Raw genomic sequence first — 23,200 nt, 5'->3', positions numbered from 1 at the left:
ACTAAACCTGGATGTCCTCGTCATTCTAAAGCTCTAAGGCCCCCTCTGCTCCTGTTGTGGTATTATACACTTTCTATCAGGCAGGAAGATTTTCCCTAGAGACAGATTTCACTTTGTCCTCTCATGGCTTCCACTATAGCTTGAGCCAAGAGAGGTCTTTTTACAGTTCCCCCTAGCTTTACTGCGGTCTTCCCTTCTCAAGCAGACTCTGACCTTGCTATGCCCATCTTCAGAACTAGGTGAGTCTCAGATGGAGCCCTCCCTTGCAAAGATCCTAGGAATTCAAAGATGACCTTTGAGTACTATGAAATGCACCAGATATCAGAGGAATGCTGTTAGCCATGTTGCAAGAAGAGATAAAAATAAATCTAAAATGATTTATTCATTCCCTAGCTTTTGAGTTGTATGTAATACTCATTTTCCTTTCAACTTTATTCTAGGGAGAAAATCCATTACATTCGGACAGAGGGCAATCATGGACTTGAGAAATTGTCCTGTGATGCAGATCTAGTCATTTTGCTAAGGTAAGAGTTTGGACCTGAGACCTTGAAAAGCTACAGTGAAGAGGTTGGAGAAGGGATTGGAGCCAGCCTGAAAAGGATGAGAATCAAACATATGCTCTAGAAGATAATAGAAGCAGAGCTTCTGTCCTTGATTGACAGCCCTTACTGTGCATCCATATTGTTAGATGTATTACAAGAGCATTGGGATCTGTTATGTGCAGTTTTATGCTACCACTTTTGCTCCTGGATCTGAGACTGTGCTTTCAGCTCCCTCTCAGCTTCTCTTGAATCTGAGGAAAAAGACACATACACAGGTTGTTCCTCTATAACTTGCCTTCTTGGCACAATTGCTCAGTCCTGACATCTCCCGCCTGGAAAAGCATACCCTTACCAACTTATTATCTCCATCTCTCAATCTGCCCTAAACTTTAGTGGCCAGTCCCATCTAGTTCCTGTCAAACATCCTTGGCCACCCACCTATAGGCCCAGCTCCCTTCCCCCCACACCTGAACCTCCCATGGTTGCTGCATTTTCTTCCTCCAAACCATGGCAGAAAAAAACCCTCTCTCCTTCCTTGTGTCTGCATTTTCCTCCTGAGACCCAGAAGTCCTGCTTGTACCTTCCATCCAGCTATTGGCACTGGGCTTTCTTTTCTGACAAGTCAAGAACCAATTGGGGAACAGAGACTTTGTTGTAGGGCTAATAAAGGGTTAAAGAACCAGCGAATTTGCAAGTGGGGAATCCTAGCTGCTCTTACAAAGTCTATGTATATTTTCTCATGGGGAGAGAGGCAACTAACTTTCCTCTTTTTAACTTTTACAGTCTCTTTGAAGAAGAGATCATGTCCTATGTCCCCCTGCAATCTGCCTTCCACCCTGGATATAGCTTCTCTCCCCGCTGTTCACCCTGTTCCTCACCCCAGAACTCCCCAGGTAACATGGAATTCTGGCCTAGTGTCACCTAAGTTGTCCTGTGTGTTTACACCAATTGAAAAAATACAAAACAGTTCTCTCTCTCTCTCTCTCTCTCTCTCTCTCTCTCTCTCTCTCTCTCTCTCTGTGTGTGTGTGTGTGTGTGTGTGTGTGTGTGTGTGTGCTCTCTCTCTCTCCTCATCCTAATCAAAAGTACACTGTAAATCAGGTATTGACAAACTAAACTGCTACCTGTTTTTATAGGTTGCCCAAGCTACAATGGGACTTGTTTATTTTTCTAAATGTTTGAGAAAGAAAATGAGATATGTTCTAATAACTATCCCAGGCTAGCCTAAAGCTCATGGTTATATTGGGAGAGCCTCCCAGATACTGAGATTTAAGAGTATGTCATCCTGCTCAACTGAACAATAAAATCAAATCTCAGTATCTCTAAGTAATGATTCTAATAAATCTGCCCATGCTTGGTTATATTTGTATTTTCTGTGGGATATTTCATATTTAGAGCAGTAGATATGAACAATACTAGCAAGACTGTATTACCTTAAAAGGCTAAAATATTTACTGTCTGGTCCCTTATAGAGCTGGATCCCCACCTAAACCTAGCATTGCACCCTAATGGCTGGTCCATTTCAAAGTCATTTATTACGGGCAAAAGAAAGCTTGCATAGTAATGATGTCTTGTTTATTTTAAGAAAAATAATTAAATGTGGACTATTTGGTACTGTGGATCATACAGTATCTTCAATGTTCTTCAGATTTGTCTAATATTTTGGTCTTATATGTGTCCCTTCTGAGAATGTTGCTTTATACAAATACATACCACAGAAGAATATTTATGGCTATTTCAGAAACTGTTGGAAATTCTGTTCTAATCCTAAACCCATATTCATTGATTTGTCTTAAAATGAAACTCAAACAAGGCTTTTTAAAATCAAGCACTCTAAGCCAACTCAACCCAAAGACGTCAGCTTTGATGTTTATATGCTGAGGAATGGCAGGAGGAAAGCACTAAAAAGTGTTTGTCTTCTGTAATGACTCATATCATGCAGGAGTCTCCAAGCTAAGCTGAGGTGCTCGGGCAGTGTTCATTGGCATCACATGCCATGGCAACATGCACAGTGTAAATAATACATGTAGTGTGTTCAGACCAAAGCTGCAATAAGGTTGCATGGAGTACAGGAGAGCTCCATCAGACATACTGAGGACTCATTTGGTTTCGGATTAACTTTTGGTTATGTTGTGTTCAGAAAAAATTTCCACAAGCTTCCACATCCAGTTACACAATTCATGAAATGTTGATTTAATATAAAACCCTAGCATATAAGCATGTTTCTCCTCTCAGCATCAGTATCAGTATAGAATCACGAGACATTATACATGCTAAGGTCCTCTTGTCTCATTCTACATTCAGTTGCTTTTTAATATCAACTTATAAGAAAACTTTTCTTTAGTTTGTTTTATGTTAGTACTTTTGATTACCCAAAGAAATGAGCAAGTCAAGGCAATTCTCATGGAGGTGCTTTTAATAGAAAAACTCTTGAATAATTAAAGTGGAAAATATACAGTCTGATCAGGATCCACTTTTCTCTTTGCTTTTTTACTTTTGTTTAATATACAAGTTGTTGCATGGCGTCAATAAAAGGGATTTCTTAGAGATGGCCACTAAGGCTAGGGACATGCTTCTGTGGCTCTGCTGTCACCCTGCACGGTTGTTTCTGAATGAAAAGTCATGACTGTCTCCCTGTGCTTCTCTCTACAGGTTTACAGAGAGCCAGTGCCAGGGCCCCTTCGCCATACCGAAGGGATTTTGAAGCTAAGCTCCGCAATTTCTACCGAAAACTGGAAGCCAAAGGATTTGGGCAGGGTCCGGGTAAAATTAAGTGAGTACCTAGTACCAGGCTCTAAATTAAGGGACGTTCGCTTGAATGTTGAATAGATTGATATGGCAACACTATGTCCTGAAAGGGATGAGTAGGAAAATTAGAAAATTGGAGAAGAAAAAGAATAATGCGCAAGTAATTGCAAGGGAGAAGACAGGGATGGAGAGGAAAAAAACAACTATATATTTAAGACAAAGAGGTACACAGCATCAACAGCAGACCTTTCCAGAAAACAGACACCCTTAATCCAAGCTAAAACCTTATATTTCCATTCATGTAAGAGGAATGTAAGAGTAAGGCAATTTTTGTGAACTCTTTGCAGCTTTGCAATGAAGTCCAAGTAAAACCAGTGTTACCTGCCCCAGGGGTTTATTATTTTAATTGAACAGCTGAGCTCAGATTTTAAATCCTAACTTAAGCTACCTCCTAGCCTAAGACACATGATATCACTTAACAGAAGAATAATTTCAAATACAGTTGGGTGTGTCCAGTGATAAGCATGCATGTGTTCTTTGAGTGCAGCATTTTGAATGTGTCAAACCCAGTATCAAGCTGACGGAACCTGTCTTGGCTTTCCCTGTCATTCTGGAAGCTAATGAGTGAAGCTGTAATAATGAGTGCTCACGATTGACTGCAGTGCTCAGCACCCGATGTCACTGCTTCCATTCACTGTGCCTTTCATTCTCAGGCTCATCATCCGTCGAGACCACTTGTTGGAGGGGACCTTCAATCAGGTGATGGCATACTCTCGGAAGGAGCTCCAGAGAAACAAGCTCTACATCACCTTTGTTGGAGAGGAGGGGTGAGGCACCAGGAGCTTCGTATAGATCGCTGTGGGGAAATCAAATCCCAGGAATGAGAGGCAATGTCTCTCAGGAAAGAATAGGGTGGCTACAAACCATTGGCCTAAAGTGGCTCTAAGCATAAACTCTTCGTTAGCTTTCCTCTCCCCAGGCATTCTCAAGTGTTAGGCTTCTTCCTCTTTAAAGAGAAAGAAAAAAGAAAAGAAAATCTTCACTCCAAAATGAATATATCAAATTATATACCATAGTTTTCGTGTGCTTTCTGTGACTTCATTAGTTACCTAAGTGTGCAATTCAACTACCTTAAAGGCAAATGAAATGAGCTTGTATGCTTGTATGAACACACCACACACACACACGCACGCACGGACGCACGCACGCACATTTTTGTAGGAAATTTTTCTTATGCTCCCACAACAAGACCCTGTTTGCAATGGGCCAGCTGTGTGCTTTATCTTATAGACACTTGATAGTTGAAAGGGGGAAAGTTTAAATACAGTTGTCTTCAGAGTTCATTTGTAGACGTTTGGTTAAAAAGTACCCCCAAACCAATATCGCCTTCTCTAAGTTGGTACTTCCACCTGGAGTTCCCTGCGAAGAGGAGAGCCTCCTTGCTGCTTCTCAGGCCCCAAACCTGAAACCCCTCACTAGGACCTGTATAAAAATCTATCACAAAACTGAACTTCCTGGGCCTGTGCTTCCTTTGCAGGCTGGACTACAGTGGCCCTTCTCGAGAGTTCTTCTTCCTGTTGTCTCAGGAGCTCTTCAACCCTTACTATGGACTCTTTGAGTATTCTGCAAATGACACTTACACAGTCCAGATCAGCCCCATGTCGGCGTTTGTAGAAAATTATCTCGAATGGTAAGGTCTCCAATGTTTACTTTCTCCTATTTAAAATTTATTGTCTTTTTGAGTCAAAAGTAAGAAATGTTTCTTTAGAAAAACTGCCTTTGGAGCACTTAGCCAGGAATAGATGGATCCCAGGAGTCAAGATCCTAAGTTAACACCCATAGAAGCAAGAATACTACTTGTGTTTTGGCTTAGTCCCTGGGAAATCTGGTTGGTTAATATTGTTGCTCTTCTTATGGGATTGAAAACCCCTTCAGCTCCTTCAGTCCTTTCTCTAACTCCGCCATTGGGGTCCCTGTCCTCAGTCTGACAGTTAGCTGCAAGCATCTAACAGATGGTTTATCTGTATCAGTAAGGCTCTGGTAGACATCCATATCAGGCTTCTGTCAGCAAGCACTTCTTGGCATCAGCAATAGTGACTGGGTTTGGTGGCTGCACATGAGATGGGCCAGGTGGGACAGTCTCGGGATGGCCTTTCCTTCGGTCTCTGTCCCACTCTTTGTCCCTGTATTTCCTCCTGTGACAAGAGTACACATGGGGGTGGGGGGAGGGGGGCTCCAGTCACATATGTAGCAGAGGATGGCATTGTCTGGCATCAATAGGAGGAGAAGCCCTTGGTCCTATGAAGGCTCATTTCCCCAGTGTAGGGGAATGCCAGAGTGTTGAGGTGGGAGTGGGTGGGTGGGAGGGGGAGCATCCTCATAGAAGCAGAGGGAGGGAGAATGGGAGAGAGGGGAGCCGGAAAGGGGATAACATTTGAAATGTTAATACATAAACTATTCAATAAAAAAAAAATCAGAAAAAAAAGAATACTAATCGGAGAGTGGACCCCAGAGACCTGAGAGCCCCACCGCAGCCGCCAGCCTAATTACCATCACACCAGACACAGCCCTCGCCGCCAGCCCCAGTCACCATCACTGCAACCATGAGCAGCAGGCTGAGATCCAGCCGCTAGCCACCCCCCTTGCCCCCAGTCTTGACACCAAGCCCAGTTCCACTGGCAGCAGTGTGGGTAGTGGTGGCCAGGCGACCTCACATTACAGCGCCCACCAGCAGGGACAAGAAGGTCATTGCCATGAAGGTTTTGGGAATAGTAACATGGTTTAATGTAAGGAATGGCTACGTTTTCATCAATAGGAATGACACCAAGGAAGACACCTTTGTACACCAGACTGTCATAAAGAAGAACAACCCCCAGGAAGTACCTTCGCAGTGTAGGAGATGGAGAGACTGTGGAGTTGAAGGAGAAAAGGGTGCGAAGGCAGCAAATGGTACAGGCCCTGGTGGAGTTACAGTTCAAGGCAGTAAATATACAGCAGACCGTATTATTATTAGTATAGATGCTGTCCATGTTATAAGGGTCCTCCACACAATTACCAGCAAAATTACCAGAATAGTGAGAGTGGGGAAAAGAAATGGGGGATTGAAAAGCACCCTGAAGGCCAGGACCCAACACTGTCCCTATCGCAGAGGTGAAAGGTTCCCACCTTATTACATGCAGAGACCCTATGCACATCGACCACAGTATTCCAACCCTCTTGTGCAAGGAGATGTGATGGAGGGTGCTGACCACCAGGGTGCAGGAAAGCAAGGTAGACCAGTAAGACAGAATATGTATTGGGGTTACAGACCACGATTTCACAGGGGCTCTTCTGGTCAAAGACAACCTAGAGAATGGCAATGAAGAGGATAAAGAAAATCAAGGAGATGAGACTCAAGGTCAGCAGTCACCTCAACATTGGTATCGTTGCAACTTCAATCACTGATGCAGACACCCAGAGAACCCTAAACCACAAGATGGCAAGGAGACAAAAGCAGCTGATCCACCAGCTGAGAATTCGTCCACTGAGGATTGCCAGGCTGAGTAAATGTGGGCTCACCATCTCTTCCATCATCCGATTTGGTCATCCAACAAGAAGAAATGATTATGAAATTCCAGCAATAAGAAAGGAACAAAGATTGGAGCTGAAGACCTTAAGTGCTTGCTTTTGGCCCATTGACCAGATCCACTAGAGCTATCTGCATTATCTATGCAGCAAAGGGTTTTTTTTTAATTTTTTTTATTTTTAACCTAAAGATGTCTCTTTTTGGTAATGACAAACATGTTTTTTAAGAAAAAAAAAGGCCTGTTTTTTCTCAATGCATCTTTAACGGTTTTTAAATTGTTTCATATCTGGTCAAGTTGAGATTTTTTTAAGAACTTCATTTTTAATTTGTAATAAAGTTTGCAACTTGATTTTTTTCAAAAAAGTCAACAAACTGCAAGCACCTGTTAATACAGGTCTTAAATAGTAATAAAAAATACTAATCATTACAGAGAATGAAAGAAATTACAGAGAATGAAAGACATCGATATTATAACTGTCAATTGATATAAGATAGAATAATGCCTACTTAAAATACTCTGAGAAGACATAGATCATAAATATTGATAATTTTACAGACACCACACATGTGCCACTGGATGCATCTCAGAGGTATTCATGGTTTTAAAATGCTCTTACCTTGAACCAGTATGCCTTTAGCATTGGATTTATCTTAACATAACGTAAACTTCCTGAGTCAGGTGACTTCCAAGCATTCATCTGATCTGAAAATTCGGCGTTGTTTTTATTGACTTCTAACAAGGAATTATATTAACTATTATGAATGTGTGTATAAAAATCAGGGTCTGTCAGTTCTGTGTGGCTTTGTGGGCTCAGAACCTACTGTTGTTGATGGCTCCAGAAATCTATGTAGAGTTCTTAGTTGCAGAGAGCTGCATCATGCTAGACCTAACCTGAATATCTCATTGATCTCATTGATCCTCTTTGGGTTCTAGAGATGGCTAACACCACTCCTTTTGGAAGCAGCTCATTTATACTATTCTTAAATCAATCTATTGAGAATTCTTAGATGTATTTGTTATTTTTCACACCGTTGTGACAAAATACCAGGTAAAACAAATTTAGAGCGAAAGATGGTCTACTCCTTGTCAACTTAATAACCAAACCTGATTTTTTAAAAATTTCTTTTTTACACTCCAGATTTTATTACCCTCCTGGTCCACCCTCCAACTGTTCCACATCCTATACCTCCTCCCCACACCCCTGTCTCCACGAGGATGTCCCCACCCAAACCAACCCCACAAGACCTCTGCACTCCCTGGGGCCTCCAGTCTCTGGAGGGTTAGGTGCATCTTCTCTGTCTGAACCCAGATCCAGGAGTCCTCTGCTGTGTATGAGTTGGGGGGCCTCATCTCAGCTGGTGTATGCTACCTGGTTGGTGATCCGATGTCTGAAAAATCTTAGGCGTCCAGATTAATTGAGACTGCTGTTCCTCCTACAGGATCACCTTCCTCCTCAGCGTCCTCCAGATTTTCCCTAATTCAACCAGAAGGGTCAGCAGCTTCTGTTCATTGGTTGGGTGCACATATCTGTATCTGACTCTTTTAGCTGCTTTTTGGGCCTTTCAAAGGGCAGTCATGGTAGGTCCCTTTTTGTGAGCCCCCATAGCCTCAGTAATGGTGTCAGGCCTTGGGGCCTCCCCTTGAGCTGGACCCCACTTTGGGCCTGTCGATGAACTTTTTCCCTCAGGCTCTTCTCCATTTCCATCCCTGCAGTTCTTTCAGACAGGAAGAATTAGGGGTCAGAGTTTTGACTGTGGGATGGCAACCCCATCCCTCACTTAATGCCCTGTCTTTCTGCTGGAGGTGGGCTCAACAAGTTCCCTCTCCTCACTGTAGGGCTTTTCATTTAGGGTCCCCCCTCTTTGAGTCCTGGGAGTCTCTCACCTCTAAGATCTCTGGTACATTCTGGACCTCCTTCCTCCTGAGGTCACTATTTCCATTCTTTCTGCTGGCCCTCAAGGCTTCAGTCTTTTTCTCCCGCCCAATACCAGATCATGTTCCCCTCTCCCAGTCATCCCTGGTCCTCATTCCCTCCCAAGTCCTCCCTCCATCCCCCCTTGTGGTTGCTTTCTTTTCTGTCCCAAGTGGGACTGAGGTGTCCTCACTTGGGCCCTTCAATTGATCTTTTTGAGTTCTGTGGACTGTCTCTTGGGTATTCTGTACTTAGTTTTTTTGGGGTTTGTTTTTGTTTCTTGGCTAATATCCACTTATTAGTGAGAACATACCATGCATGTCCTATTGGGTCTGAGTTACCTCACTCAGGATGATACTTTCTAGTCCATCTATTTGCCTGAGGGATGTCCTCATTCTATTTTTTTTATTATTGGATTTTTAAATTTATATTCAAATATTATTCCCTTTCCCAGTTTCCCAGACATAAGCCCCTTATCCCATCCCCCCTCTCCCTTCTTTTATGAGGGTTTTCCCCCACCCCAACCACCCCCTTCCTCCACTGACATTCCCCTACACTGGGGGGTCCAGCCTTGGCAGGACCAAGGACTTCTCCTCACATTGGTACCCAACAAGGCCATCCTCTGCTACATATGCAGCTGAAGCCATGGGTCTGTCCATGTGTACTCTTTGGATGGTGGTTTAGTCCATGGGAGCTCTGGTTGCTTGGTGTTGTTGTAAAAATATAAAAATAATAAAGAGTAATGGTGTCTTTTACCCCGCTGGGTCTACACCTCGGTGTCCCAAGATATCTGCTAGATATCTTGGCGGAAACACATCCCAGCCACACACTTTCTTACACTCAAACCCTCACATAAAAGAACACACAACACAATAATCTTTGACCCAATTGGTAAGATATAATTGCCCACTTAAACATACAAATCCCGGTACCATCTACCCCTTGAGAACATTAATAATAACCTGTAAATACACAGAACAGAATCTTAACATCACCTGCCATCTTGTCCTGCCACGGCTTCTCAGCCCCTCTCCTCCGCCCTGTTTCCTCCTCCTCCCCTAGTCTCCTCCTCTTCCTTCAAACTTCTCTCCCACCCATCCTTCCTTCTCCTCCAATGACAGGCCTCCTTCTATCCTGTACCTGCCTCACCTGTGACATCATCCTACAGGTTGGTATGAAGATGTCCTCATTCTTAATAGCTGAGTAGTATTCCATTGTGTAAATGAACCACATTATCTGTATCCATTCTTCTGTTGTGGGACATCTGGGTTGTTTCCAGCTTCTGGCTATCACAAATAAGGCCACTATAAGCATAGTGGAGCATGTGCCCCTGTGACATGGTGGGAATCTTTTGGGTATATTCTCAAGAGTGGCATTGCTGAGACTTCATGTAGATCTATTTCCAGTTTTCTATGGAACCTTCAGTTTGATTTCCAGAGTGGTTGTACCAGTTTGCAATCTCACCAGAAATGGAGAATTGTTTCTTTTTCTCCACAACCTCAACAACATGTGTTGTCATCTGAGGTCTTGATCTTGGCCATTCTGATTGGTGTAAGGTAGAATCTCAGGGTCGTTTTGATTTGCATTTCTCTGATCATTACAGACTTTGAACATTGCTTAAGTTGCTTCTCAGCCATTCAAGATTCCTCTGTTGTTAAGTTCTCAGTTTTGATTGGGTTGTTTAGTTTTTGGTAGTTAGCTTCTTGAGGTTTTATATATATATATATATATATATATATATATATATATATATATACATATATATACGTATATATATACACATATATATATAGGGTATTAGCCCTCTATCAGATGTGGGGTTAGAAAGATTTTTTTCCAAATCTGGAGGTTGCCAGTTTTTCTCATTGACTAGATCCTTTGCTTTACATGAGTACAAGCTGCATGCCTAGTTTGGGCAGATCCACCACTATACTGCCAGTGTACCACTGTACTCTAGTCCCCAACTGTGAGATCCCTTAGAACTTGTAGCTTCTCTAGACCACATGCTTCAGCTCCATCTTCCTTCCACCTCCTCTTCCTCTCTTCTCTCTCTCCCCTCCCCAACTCTTCAGCTCCACCTTCCCTTCCCCTGCCCAATCACTGGCTCTTGTCTCTAAAGTTAAAATGGAGAGAAAGTTCTCATGAAGTCACCTGAATACGTGCTTCTCTCTTCGTCCTAGCAGCCCCTCTTGGGAAAGCGTAATTAGCATCAAATACAAACAGCATCAGAGCAACCCACATTTTCCTTTGTTTCCAGTTAAAAGGCTTTTTCCCCCAGATATAAATTGAGTACCACTATTACCATTCTATAAAGTATAAGACACACTTAACACCCAGTCCATCAATAAAGCACTCTGTCATCTATCCTAACTTGAAAGACTTATAATTCTACACCTGACTTATGTACTGGTTTAGATTGTATATCATCTTAAGTCTATATCATCTTTCTCAACTCTAAACAGCTTGGGTTTCAACCAGTCTTCAACTCTGTCAGAAAGCCAAGAACAACTAATATTACCTGAAATATGAGAAGCACAAAACATGGCTCCCAAAACTTAGCCAATTAATAGAGACTGCTGATCACCTGGACAGTCCCTCACTCCTCAAAACATTGGTGCATCAGTCTTCAGCCTTTTGGCCCAGGATCATCTGACAGAGCTTTGTAATGTACAGTGTTGAAGGGCTGATTACCATGTATTGGCAGATATTATCAATTGACTATTCTACATAGTCTGTCTTTTTTTCTGGACAGTATTTTGTCTGTAGATGAATTGAGGCAATTCTTGCCTAGTGGCTGTCTCACCACAGTTGGAGCAACTCCACTGATGCTCAATTTCTTCTTAGAATCCAAGAAGGGTGCTGTCAGGAGCAGACAAGTCTCTAGTCAAATTATTTTTAATAAAGAAATGTCCTTAAACATTATATTCGGTGGACTTCTGATGTGTTTGAGGACTATCTATGCAAAGCATTTCTGAACTGTTAAGCCTTGATACTCTCAGCCATTTCTAATTGAAATTCTCAAAAACATCCTTTTAATTACTCAGAACCTTGACTTTGCTCTCTGGCCCTTATACTTTCATTGCTTAATCATCTAAAATCACTTTATAATCGCAGTTATAGGACTGGGTCTAAGCCTTGTATTCTTCAATGTGTTGTATAGGCACAATGCCTATATGAGAGTAACAATATTAATCCCAATTTTATATCAATAAAAATTCATACCAATGAAAACCTTAAATAAATTCTATATCGATGTAAGAGACTACAACTTCAACCTTGTATCAATTACAAAGATTTCTACCAATATAAGATATATCTATGTAATATTTTGTTTAAAAGTAAATTTGCTAACCTGTCCCTATTTGTCTATTTCTTTAACTTCTATAATATACTATATCCCCCCTTTCTCTTCCACCCCCTTCCCTTTTACATAAGAAAGAAGGATTGATAAGAGGAAAGGAAAGGTAGAAATCCCTGAATTTATTCAACCTAAAGAAAGAGGTAGCCATAAAGGTACAAGAAGGCTATAGAACACCAAGAAAAAAAAAGAAAGAAAGAAAGAAAAGAGAAAAAAGAAATAAAAATCTTCTCATAACATAATAATCAAAACACTAAACACATAGAACAAAGAAAGAATATGGAGAGCTGCAAGGAAAAAGGGCCAAGTAACATACAAAGGCCAACCTATCAGAATTACATCAGACTAATCAACAGAGACCATGAAAGCCAGAAGAGCCTGATCAGAGGTCATTCAGAGTCTAAGAGAATACTTTAATTTTTTTTTCTTTTTCTTTTTTCTTTTTTTCGGAGCTGGGGACCGAACCCAGGGCCTTGCACTTGCTAGGCAAGCGCTCTACCACTGAGCTAAATCCCCAACCCCACTTTAAATTTTTAATACAGTTTATTTACAATTTTTTCATAAAACACATTTTTGTTTTGTTTGCTCTTTTGTATTTTCTAGTTTTTTTATTGAAAATGGATTTTTTTATATAAAATATTCAGGTTAAGGTTTCCTGCTACCAACTCCTCCAAGATCATACCTTCCCTCCCATGCAAATCCACACCCTTTTTGTTTCTCATCAGAAAACAAACATTTAAAAACAATAACATAAGATAAAACAAGAGCAAACAAACATGAATAAACTATTATATAGTGACTTCATATAAGTTACCTGTAGATATGTTTAGAAAGCTTCCACAGTAGGCTTTTCAAAAGGCCTTAATGTTAGTTGTCCCTCTCCATATCCCTTCCTTTATTTTGTCCTCCCTTCACCCTTCCTTTTAATCCTCCTAATCTAGTCTTTCATTTATCTCTTTATAACACTACTGTATTTTCCTTCACACAAGTTCTCAGGACAAGAACAGAATGAAACTTGAAACTTCCCTTTTTCTCTCCCCCTTTCCTATGAATCTTGAGAAGTGAATGGTGGAGGCTATGAGAAAGAAATTAGGATATTTATTCCAACAAGGGACAGGCAGAACAGACAACTCACTATGAAAAGTATTAAACTGATGCCAATAATTACTTGCCATCTCTCATATATGTTCCATTCAGGAAGTTTATCTTCTAATAGTAATGTTATAACTTATAGCATAACATATAAATTACACTGTATGTAATCACTCAATTTCCTTTATTAATTTGTAGGCATAAAATTTGAAGTGTCTCAGAGGTTCTTGAGTTGAAATTATCAACAAAAAATGAAATTTTAGGTGAAGTGTCATATCATATAGAACAATGATAGGCTTGTGAGGAAAAGCTTCACTAATTTAACAACTATCCACTGTGTGTACTGTATGTTAGATCACAAAAGTGAAATGAGAAAAATCTCTTCTCTCAAATATCAGTAAGACCTGGAGGGTCCCAGACACCAGGGAAGTGAATGACTCTCAGAACCCAACCGGAAAATGAGGGTAGATAAAATGTGTAGAGACCACCACCAAAGGAAGAACAGGGATAAATAATGGAACATAGATTGAAGGAAGGTCTATCAGGGGACTGCCCCACCTGGGGATCCATCATGTCTGCAGACACCAAACCCAACACTGTGGCTGTGATCAAGATATACTTACTGTCAGGAATCTGATATGGTGGTTCCATGGGAGGTCCAGCCTGCAACTGACCAATGCAGATGTGGATGCTTAGAGCCAACCATCAGACTGAGCTCAGGGAACCTGGTTGGGGAACTATCGGAAGGACTGAAGGAACAGAAGAAGATTGCAACCCCATAAGAAGAACAACATAGGCTGGCCTGACCACCCAGTTCTCCCAGAGCCTAGACCACCAACCAAGGAGTGTATCTAGAGGGACCCATGGCTCCAGGACACATATGTATCAGAGCAAGGCCTTGCCTGGCAGCAATGAGAGGGGAGGCCCATAGTTCCAGGGAGGTTTGATGCACCAGCATAGGGGGATACTGGAGGGGGGAAGGGGGTGGTTGAGTACCCTCATATAGGCAAAGGGGAGGGGGGAGGGGGAGGGAAGAGGGGGTGAGAAGGGATGGGTGGAGGAGTAACCGGGAAGTGGGATATCATTTGAGATGTAAACAAATGGAATGATTAATAAAATCAGTATGAGGAGTATATACTCCAACAGTTACAATACATTATCTTAAGTGCTATACATATGTATTAGCCTGAAAAAAAATATATATTATTATTACAATGGGATTGTGTTCCAATCATAGCTTTAACATATTTTAAGTCAGAGTCAAAAATGCATCTATTACACCTAATCTACCAGTATCATAATATAGCGATTATTATTATAATTACAGGATTGCTTGTTTCCCTCACTGATCACATGGCTGCACAGACCCTGCATAGCATACAGGGTTCTATATGAGCATTCTTGGTGTCCCCAAATAAACAAGTGACCAAAGAGAAAGTCAGTCTCTCTCTCTCTCTCTCTCTCGTTTAAGGGGTCCAAGCCAGCCTAGCCAGCACATGTGGCCAAAATAGCATCTAGCTTTTTTCCATGGGGTAGGCAGTAACTTGGCCCTCATCCCACTGGTGAGAGCTGTACTTCACACTCTGATATGATTGTTGCAAAGTGGGAGGAAAAGGACTCTTATTGAGCTAACTTTGATGGGAAAAAAATGTTCCTCACACACCATGAGAGAAGTTTAGATAACAGGTTCAGTGACTGTCGAGATCAAAGGGGATTTAAAAGATGGAATGGAGTCATCATTTCTGATTGTACGATTTGGTTAACTGATATTATTAACTCTCATCATAATTTTGTGGTGAAGAGAATGACAAAGATAAAAAGGGCAAGGAAGAAGAAGGAGAAGCAGGAGGAGGGGGAGCAGGGTGCTGGAAGAAGGAGCAGAGGAGCAGGGAGACTAGGAGGAGGAGAAGGGGGGAGCAGGAAGGGAAGGAGGAGGAGGGGCAAAAGGAGGAACAGGAGGTAGGAGGAGGAACAGAAAAGGGAAGAGTAGTGGGAAGTAGGAGGACAGGCAGGAGGGGGAGGACAAAAGGAAGAGGAACTGGAGGAGGAGGGGAAATTTAAAGTAAAATATTAAAGTCACTTTAAAGTTTCATAATTTAAGTTTTAATATACAGAATTTGTAGTTTTCTGTGATTAATATCTCCATTACAGCCAAATCAGAATTGCTAGTGTCTTGGCTAGCAAAACTTTGAGAAACATCAGTTTCTATTATGTGAGTTAAGATCACAAATATCCTGTACAGATGTTAGCATATGTTAATTAACATTTTTCTTGGGAAGACAAGGCACACTACTTGTATCTGTAGATACCCATGTATCTACTCACTCTAGAAAGGGAGCCCACAGCAGGCAAAGATTTGATGAACCAATGAGTTTTTACTGAAATGACTAATGAGAACGTGGGTCAAGGGTTACTTACAGAAGAGGGACTATGGAAAAGCAACCGCTTCGCTGAAAATCCAGCCCCTGAGAACTGCAACCCTGGAACTCTGCACAACTTGAAGGCAGCTCAACAAGGCCATGACATTTCCTCTCGACAACTTAGCTGGTCAGAGCCTCCTCCCCCAGCAATTTAATGCTTAAGTAGAAAGAGGGGAGAGCAAGTCTCAGCTTTGCCTCTCAAGTCTCATGAGCCCCTTCTTACTGGAGGGAATGTTTCAATTTGCAAGGAACTGTCATCCACCAGCATGTTGGTCTGATGTGTGGTTACAAGCCTAGTACCTCAGGTGTGACCAGAATGAGTAAATCCAGGAAATCTAGGAAGGAACAGCTAGGGAGCACAGAACACAGGGTGTGCTCTGTGAGAATGAGAGGATGTCATAATTAATCTTTCTGAGTCTGACTTATTTGGTTTTTTTCCCCTGGGACATGGGTTATGTGTTATGAGCAAGGGCAAATGGTCAGTGGTTACGTTGCTGAAGAAAATGACACACACACACCCTAACAATTGTTAATTGCCAATGGTCCTCAAGAATGCAGTGGGGCCTCCCAATCTCCTCTCCTATCCTTGGTGAAATGATGACAGGCCCAACCTTGTGCAGGTTTTCTGTAGATAAAACCACAGTTGTGGTTAGTTTGAGTATAAACCACACCATAGAAAAAGAATTCCTATGCCATAGGAAAGACATCTTCTTGCTTCACACCTCCTATTCTCTTCTCTCTGTCACCTCTTCTGTAGTTCTAACTGAGATTCGGAGGGGATTATAAAGCCGCCTCTTTCAGGGGCCAGCACTCCACTGTGCCTTTTCTAAGCACTTGGGCCAATGACGAGTTTCTGTATCCACTACTGCTGGGCAATCAGAAGCTTCTCTGACGAAAGCTGGGAGCAGCACTGATCTGTACACTTCTAGTTATTTGAGGGCCTTCCATATATTGACGCCACAGCAGTCACAGCGATTCACTTCCCACCAGCAGTGCATGATGTTCCTCTCCTCCCACATCCTTGCGAGCATTTGTTATCATTTCTTTACTTGAAGATGTACATCCATGTTTACTGGGTGATGCAGAAGTCCAAAGCAACCCGTACTTACATTTCCCCGACAGGTAGGGACACAGACCACCTTTTGAAATGTTCCATTTTCAGAAATAATTATGCATTTTGTAATTGATTTGGATGATTTAATGTTCTGGTGTATATATTTTGAATTTTAATGGAATTTGGATGTTAATACCCTTGTTGGAAATATAGTGGGGAGAAGTTTTCTTCTCATTCTGTAAGATATCTCGTTGTTCATATAATTGTTTTCTGTGTAGAAGCTTTTACTTTATTTTATTTTTTACAATCCAGCCATTGTCCCACCTCCCAGTCCCCCTCCCACAGTTCCTCATCCCATTCCTCCTCCCCCTGTCTCCAAGAGGATGCCCCCGTAAGGAAATTGGAGAGATCCTATAGTAGCAATTTAACAGCACATCTGAAAGTCCTAGAACAAAAAGAAGCAAATACACCCAAAGTAGATGGCAGGAAATAGTCAAACCCAGGGCTGAAATCAACCAAGTGGAAACAAAGAGAACGATACAAACAACAACGAAACCAAAAGCTGGTTCTCTGAGAAAATCAACACCAGAGGTAAACCCTTAGCCAAACTGACTAGAGGGCACAGAGACAGCATCCAACTTAACAAAAACAGAAATGAAAAGGGAGACATAGCAACAGAAGCTAGGGAAATTAAAAAGATCATCAGATCCGGCTACAAAAGCCTTTACTCAACAAAACTGGAAAACCTAGATGGATGACTTTCTAGACAGACACCACGCACCAGAGTTAAATCAAGAGCAGGTAAACTAAACAGATCGGTCATTAAAAACCCCCAACCAAGAAAAGTCCAGGGCTTGGTGTGGAAGCTTTTTAACTTAATGCAATTCCATTTGGGAGTTCTTTGGGCTATTTCATGTACTATCTGAATCCTTTCCAAAAAGTCTGTAACTGTACCTATATCTTGAGATGTTTTATTCGCCCCTAGTTTTACAGTTTCCGTTCCTATACTAAGGTATTTGAAGCATTCTAACGTGTTCCGTATTCAGGGTGAGGGATGTGCATCCTGGCATGATTTCATGTGGAAATACACACGTTTTGGAGATACTCAAGAGATACTTTCTTATCTCTAGTGTGTACTTTTATTTTTATTTTAATAAGTCAAGTTGGGCGCTCATACCTGTGTGGGTTTGTTCCTTGATCCCCTGTTCCACAGTCTACAGCTCTGTTCTGTGCCAGTTCCTTGCTACTCTTATTACTATAGCTCTGTAGTGTAGTCTGAGATCAGGTTGAATGGTGCCTCCAAAATGCCTCATTCTGCTTAGTGTATCGAGGGTATTTATTCCTCCACAGCATTTTAGGATTTTTTTTTGTTCTATTTCCATGAAGAAAGTTCAAATCCTGATGGGAATTGCATTCAGTCTTTAAATCTTTTTTGGTAAAAATGTCCATTTCACAATAATAATTCTTCCCATCAATTAGCACGCGGAATTATTTCTCCATATGTCTTCATTAATGTCTTCTTGTCTGTATTTCTACGTTTCTATTGTGTGGGTCTTTTACCTCTTTTGCTAGCTTATTTATATATTTTTAAAATTTTTGAAGAGATCGTAAGTAAACTTTTCCCTAATTCCTCTGTCTGTGAGCTTGTTGATAGGAAAAACGTCTAAATTTTATGTTGTGATCAATTATCTACTTTGTTAAAGGTGTTTATCAAGATGAATAGTTTTCTGATGAATTCACTGGGACTTTTAAGTACAGGGTCATGTGTGCTGGAAATGGATAATTGTACTTCTTCCATGCCTGTAGTTTTCACCTTTTAGCCTATTATGCCCTGTATTATAGATAATGGTTTGCATGTATTATAGTCAGTGGTTTACATGTGTTGAGCCAATCTTGCATCCCAGAATTTGGGAGAATTTTATTCATTGGAGAAATTTATTTACAGTTTTCTTTTTTGCCTTGTTTGGTTATTATAAGAATACACTAATTCTAGATCTATACAGTAAGTTTGGTAATGGCTGAACCTATATAGAAGAACAATTTGAAGAGCACTGTTGTTGAAAGCATTGGTAGATTTTGTAGTGAATCCATCTGAATCTGGACTGTTTTTCAATCAGAGGCTTTATTGCTACCTCAGTCCTGTTGTCTGTTTAACATGTCCATGTATTCTTGATTTAATTTCAGCAAGCCAAAATGCATTTCTTTTATTTTCCTAGTGCTTTGTTTAAGTTCTCAAAATATCTCAATTTTTCCTTGATTTAAACATAATTTATAATAACGTCTCCTTTTCATTTTTAATTTTATCAACGGCTCTTCTCTTTCTTTGTTTAGTTTGGCTATGAAGCGGTCAATCTTGTTTCAATAATCAGCTCTTCATTTAACTCGGTCTGTGTAGTGTTCTTTAGGCTCCACATTACTGTTTCCTGGTCTGCTTTGCTCTGAGGTTTAATTGATGATTTTTAGTTTAAATAACTTACTCAAAACAGAAGTGGGGATATTGAAATTATCTATTATTGCATCAGAACTTGTCTGACTTTAATGTCCATCAGTGTTTGTTTTACAACACTGAGAGCCCTAACGTGAAATATGTGTGTGTGTGTGTGTGTGTGTATTCATTGTATTTTCTTGATAAATTGATCCCTTTATTTAAATTTAGTTGCCTTCTTTTTAAGATTTGTTTGATTTTTAATTGAGTATATATGGGTGTCTGTGTGGCATATGCACATATCTGAATGAAGATACCCAGAAAATGGTGTTGGATTCCATGGAGCTTCAGTAAAGGCAGTTATCACTACCTGACACGAGTGCCAGAAACTGAATTCAGGTAATGTGCCAGAATAGTGTGTGCACTGAGCCACCTCTCCAGGCCATAGCCTTCTATATCTAAGTAACTTTGATTAGCTATACATTATCCAACTGTGAGTTCTGTGAACTGAAATAAAGACCTGCCTGGTAATATATATTGGTACAATAGTGGCATAAATGATAGATACCAACCGCTGTAGGATTAGACTTAAGGCCCACTCCATAAAATGTAATCCACACCTGGTACAGAGACAAGAACTAAAAGTCTTCTATAACAAATATCAGAAGAGTTAGGACAGATGGGTTTTGTTGTTGTTTGTTATTGTTTTTGTTTTTTTTTGTTTGTTTGTTTTTTGGGTTTTTTTGTTTTTTGGATTTTTTTTATTTACATTTCAAATGTTATTCCCTTTCCCGGTTTCCCATACATAAGCCCCCATCCCATACCCCTCCCCATTCCTCTATAAGGGTGTTCCTCCCTCCGAAAACATCCCATCCCAACTCCCTGTCCTGACATTCCCTTAAACTGGTGGGGTCAAGTCTAGGCAGGAACCAAGGCTTCTCTTCCCATTTGTGTATAACAAGGCCATCCTCTGCTACATATGCAGCTGGAGCCACGGGTCTGTTCATGTATAGTCTTTGAGTAGTGGTTTAGTCCCTGGGAGCTCAGATTGCTTGGTATTGTTGTTCTTATGGGGTTGCAAGCTCCTTCAGCTCTTTCATCCTTTCTCTAATTCCTCCAACAGGGACCGGTTTTCAGTTCAATAGTTTGCTGCTGGCATTTGCCTCTGTATTTCTCATGCTCTGGCAGAGCCTCTGAGGAGACAGCTATATAAGGCTCCTGTCAGCATGTACTTTCTTGGCTTCATCAATTTTGTCTAGTTTTGTTGATCTATATAAACGAGTTGGATCCCTAGGTGGAGAAGGCTCTGAATGGCCATTCCTTCAGTCTCTGCTCCAAACTTTATCTCCATATCTCCTCCTATGAATATTTTTCTCCCCCTTTTAAGAAGGAATGAAGCATATACCCTTTGGTTATCCTTCTTCTTGAACTTCATGTGGTCTATGGATTGTATCTTGGGTAATTCAAGCTTTGGGCCTAATATCCACTTATCAATGAGTGCATACCATGTGTGTGGGGTTGGTTTTTGTTTTTTGTTTTTTTTTTTTTTTGTTTTGTTTTTTTTTTGGTTTTTGGTTTGTTGTGTGTGTGTGTGTGTGTGTGTGTGTGTGTGTGTGTGTGTGTGTGGTACAGGGCATACATAAGCATGCAAGGCTTTTGGGTTACCTCACCAGGATGATATTTTCTAGTTCCATCCATTTGCTCTATGAATTTCATGAAGTCATTGTTTTTAATAGCTGAGTAGTACTCCATGGTGTAGATGTACCACATTTTCTGTATCCATTCCTCTGTTGAAGGGCATCTGCGTTCTTTCCAGCTTCTGGCTATTATAAATAAGGCTGTAGTGAACATAGTGGAGCATGCACCTTGGTATATGTTGGAGCATCTTTTGGGTATATGCCTAGGAGTAATATAGCTGGAACCTCAGGTAGTACAATGTCCAAGTTTCTGAGGAACCTCCAGCCTCATTTCCAGAGTGGTTGTACCAACTTGTAATCCCACCAACAATGGAGAAGTGTTCCTCTTTCTCCACACCCTCTCCAGCATCAGTTGTCACCTGAGTTTTGATCTTAGCCATTCTGACTGGTGTGAGGTGGAATCTCAGGGTTATTTTGATTTGCATTTCCCTGATGACTAAGGATGTTGAACATTTCTTTAGGTGCTTCTCAGCTATTCAATATTCCTCACCTGAGAATTCTTTGTTTAGTTCTGTACTCCATTTTTAATACAGTTATTTGGTTCTCTGGAGTCTAACTTCTTGAGTTCTTTGTATATATTGGGCATTAGCCCTCTATCAAATGTAGGATTGGTAAAGATTTTTCCCAATCTGTTGGTTGCCATTTTGTACCATTGACAGTGCCCTTTGCCTTACAGAAGCCTTGCAGATATATGAGGTCCATTTGTCGATTCTTGATCTTAGAGCATAAACTATTGGTGTTCTGTTCAGGAAATTTACCCCAGTGCCCATTTGTTCGAGGCTCTTCCCCACTTTTTCTTCTATTAGTTTGAGTATATCTGGTTGTATTGGAGGTCCTTGATCCACTTGGACTTAAACTTTGTACAGGGCAATAAGAATGGGTCGATTTGCATTCTTCTACATGCTGACCTCCAGTTGAACCAGAACCATTTGTTGAAAATGCTGTCTTTTTTCCACTGGATGGTTTTAGCTCCTTTGATAAAGATAAGTGACCATAGGTGTGTAGTTCATCTGGGTCTTCACTTCTATTCCATTGATCTACCTGCCAGTCTCTGTACCAATACCATACAGTTTTTATCACCATTGTTCTGTAATACAGCATAAGGTCAGAAATGGTGATTCCCCCAGAAGTTCTTTTATTCTTGAGGATAGTTTTCACTATGCTGGGTTTTTTGTTACTCCAAATGAATCTGCAAATTGAACTTTGTAACTCTATGAAGAATTAATTTGGAATTTTGATGGGGATTGCATTAAATCTGTAGTTTGCTTTTGGCAACATGGCCATTTTTTACTATATTAATCCTGCCAATTCATGAACATGGGAGATTCTTCCATCTTCTGAAATCTTCTTCAATTTCTTTCTTCAGAGACTTGAAGTTCTTATCATACAGATCTTTCACTTGTTTGGTTAGAGTCACACCAAAGTATTTTATGTTATTTGGGACTATTATGAAGGGTGTCATTTCCCTAATTTCTTTCTCATCCTGTTCATCCGTGGAGTAGAGGAAGGCTACTGATTTCTTTGTTTTGTACCCAGCCACATTGCTGAAGTTATTTATCAGGCTTAATAGTTCTCTGGTAGAACTTTTGGGGTCACTTATGTATACTATCATATCATCTGCATAGTGATATTTTGACTTCTTCCTTTCCAATTTGTATCCCATTGACCTCCATTTGCTTTCTGATTGCTCTGCCTTGGACTTCAAGTACTATATTGAATAAGTAGGGAGAGTGTGGGCAGCCTTGTTAGTCCCTGACTTTAGTTTGACTGTTTCAAATTTCTCTCCATTTAGTTTGATGTTGGCTACTGGTTTACTGTATATAACCTTTACTGTGTTGAAGTATGGGCCTTGAATTCCTGATCTTTCCAAGACATTTACATGAAGGGTTGTTGAATTTTTTTCAAATGCTTTCTAAGCATCTAATGAACATGTGGTTTTTCTCTTTGAGTTTGTTTATGGAGTGGATTACATTGGTGGATTTCATTATACTGAACCATCCCTGCATCCCTGGATGAAGCCTGCTTGATGATGTGTTCATTTTGATCATTTTGATTTGTGTATCATTTTGATGTGTTCTTGGGTTTGATTTGCAAGAACCTTATTTAGTATTTTTACGTTGATATTCATAAGGGAAATTGGTCTAAAGTTTTCTTTCTTAGTTGGGTCTTTGTGTGGCTTAGGTATAGGCATAATTGTGGCTTCATAGAAGGAATTGGGTAGCACTCCTTCTGTTTCTATTTTGTGGGAAAGTTTGGACAGTATTAGGTCTTCTATGAAGGTCAGAAAGAATTCTGTACTAAACCCATCTGGTTATGGGATTTTTTTTTTGATTGGGAGACTTTTAATAATTTGTTCTATTTTTTGGGAGTTATGGGACTGTTTAGA

At 40.7% G+C, this 23,200-nt stretch overlaps 1 protein-coding gene and 1 pseudogene across 3 annotated transcripts in view; both read left to right on the top strand.

Annotated features, from left to right (window-relative positions):
• Hecw1 (HECT, C2 and WW domain containing E3 ubiquitin protein ligase 1) overlaps positions 1-23,200 on the top strand; it is a 367,055-nt gene that overhangs the window by 307,242 nt on the left and 36,613 nt on the right. For all 3 annotated transcript variants that reach the window (XM_032884399.1, XM_032884397.1, XM_032884396.1), the window contains 5 exons: positions 441-524; positions 1,326-1,435; positions 3,195-3,315; positions 4,004-4,117; positions 4,828-4,980. In XM_032884399.1, the coding sequence (XP_032740290.1) occupies positions 441-524; positions 1,326-1,435; positions 3,195-3,315; positions 4,004-4,117; positions 4,828-4,980 (582 nt within the window). The remainder of the gene's footprint in view (positions 1-440; positions 525-1,325; positions 1,436-3,194; positions 3,316-4,003; positions 4,118-4,827; positions 4,981-23,200) is intronic.
• LOC116883894 lies at positions 5,412-6,836 on the top strand (annotated as a pseudogene).

This window comes from Rattus rattus, chromosome 14 (assembly GCF_011064425.1).
Source record: "Rattus rattus isolate New Zealand chromosome 14, Rrattus_CSIRO_v1, whole genome shotgun sequence".
NCBI classification, from domain to species: domain Eukaryota; kingdom Metazoa; phylum Chordata; class Mammalia; order Rodentia; family Muridae; genus Rattus; species Rattus rattus.
This window is presented reverse-complemented; position numbering and strand designations above follow the sequence as displayed.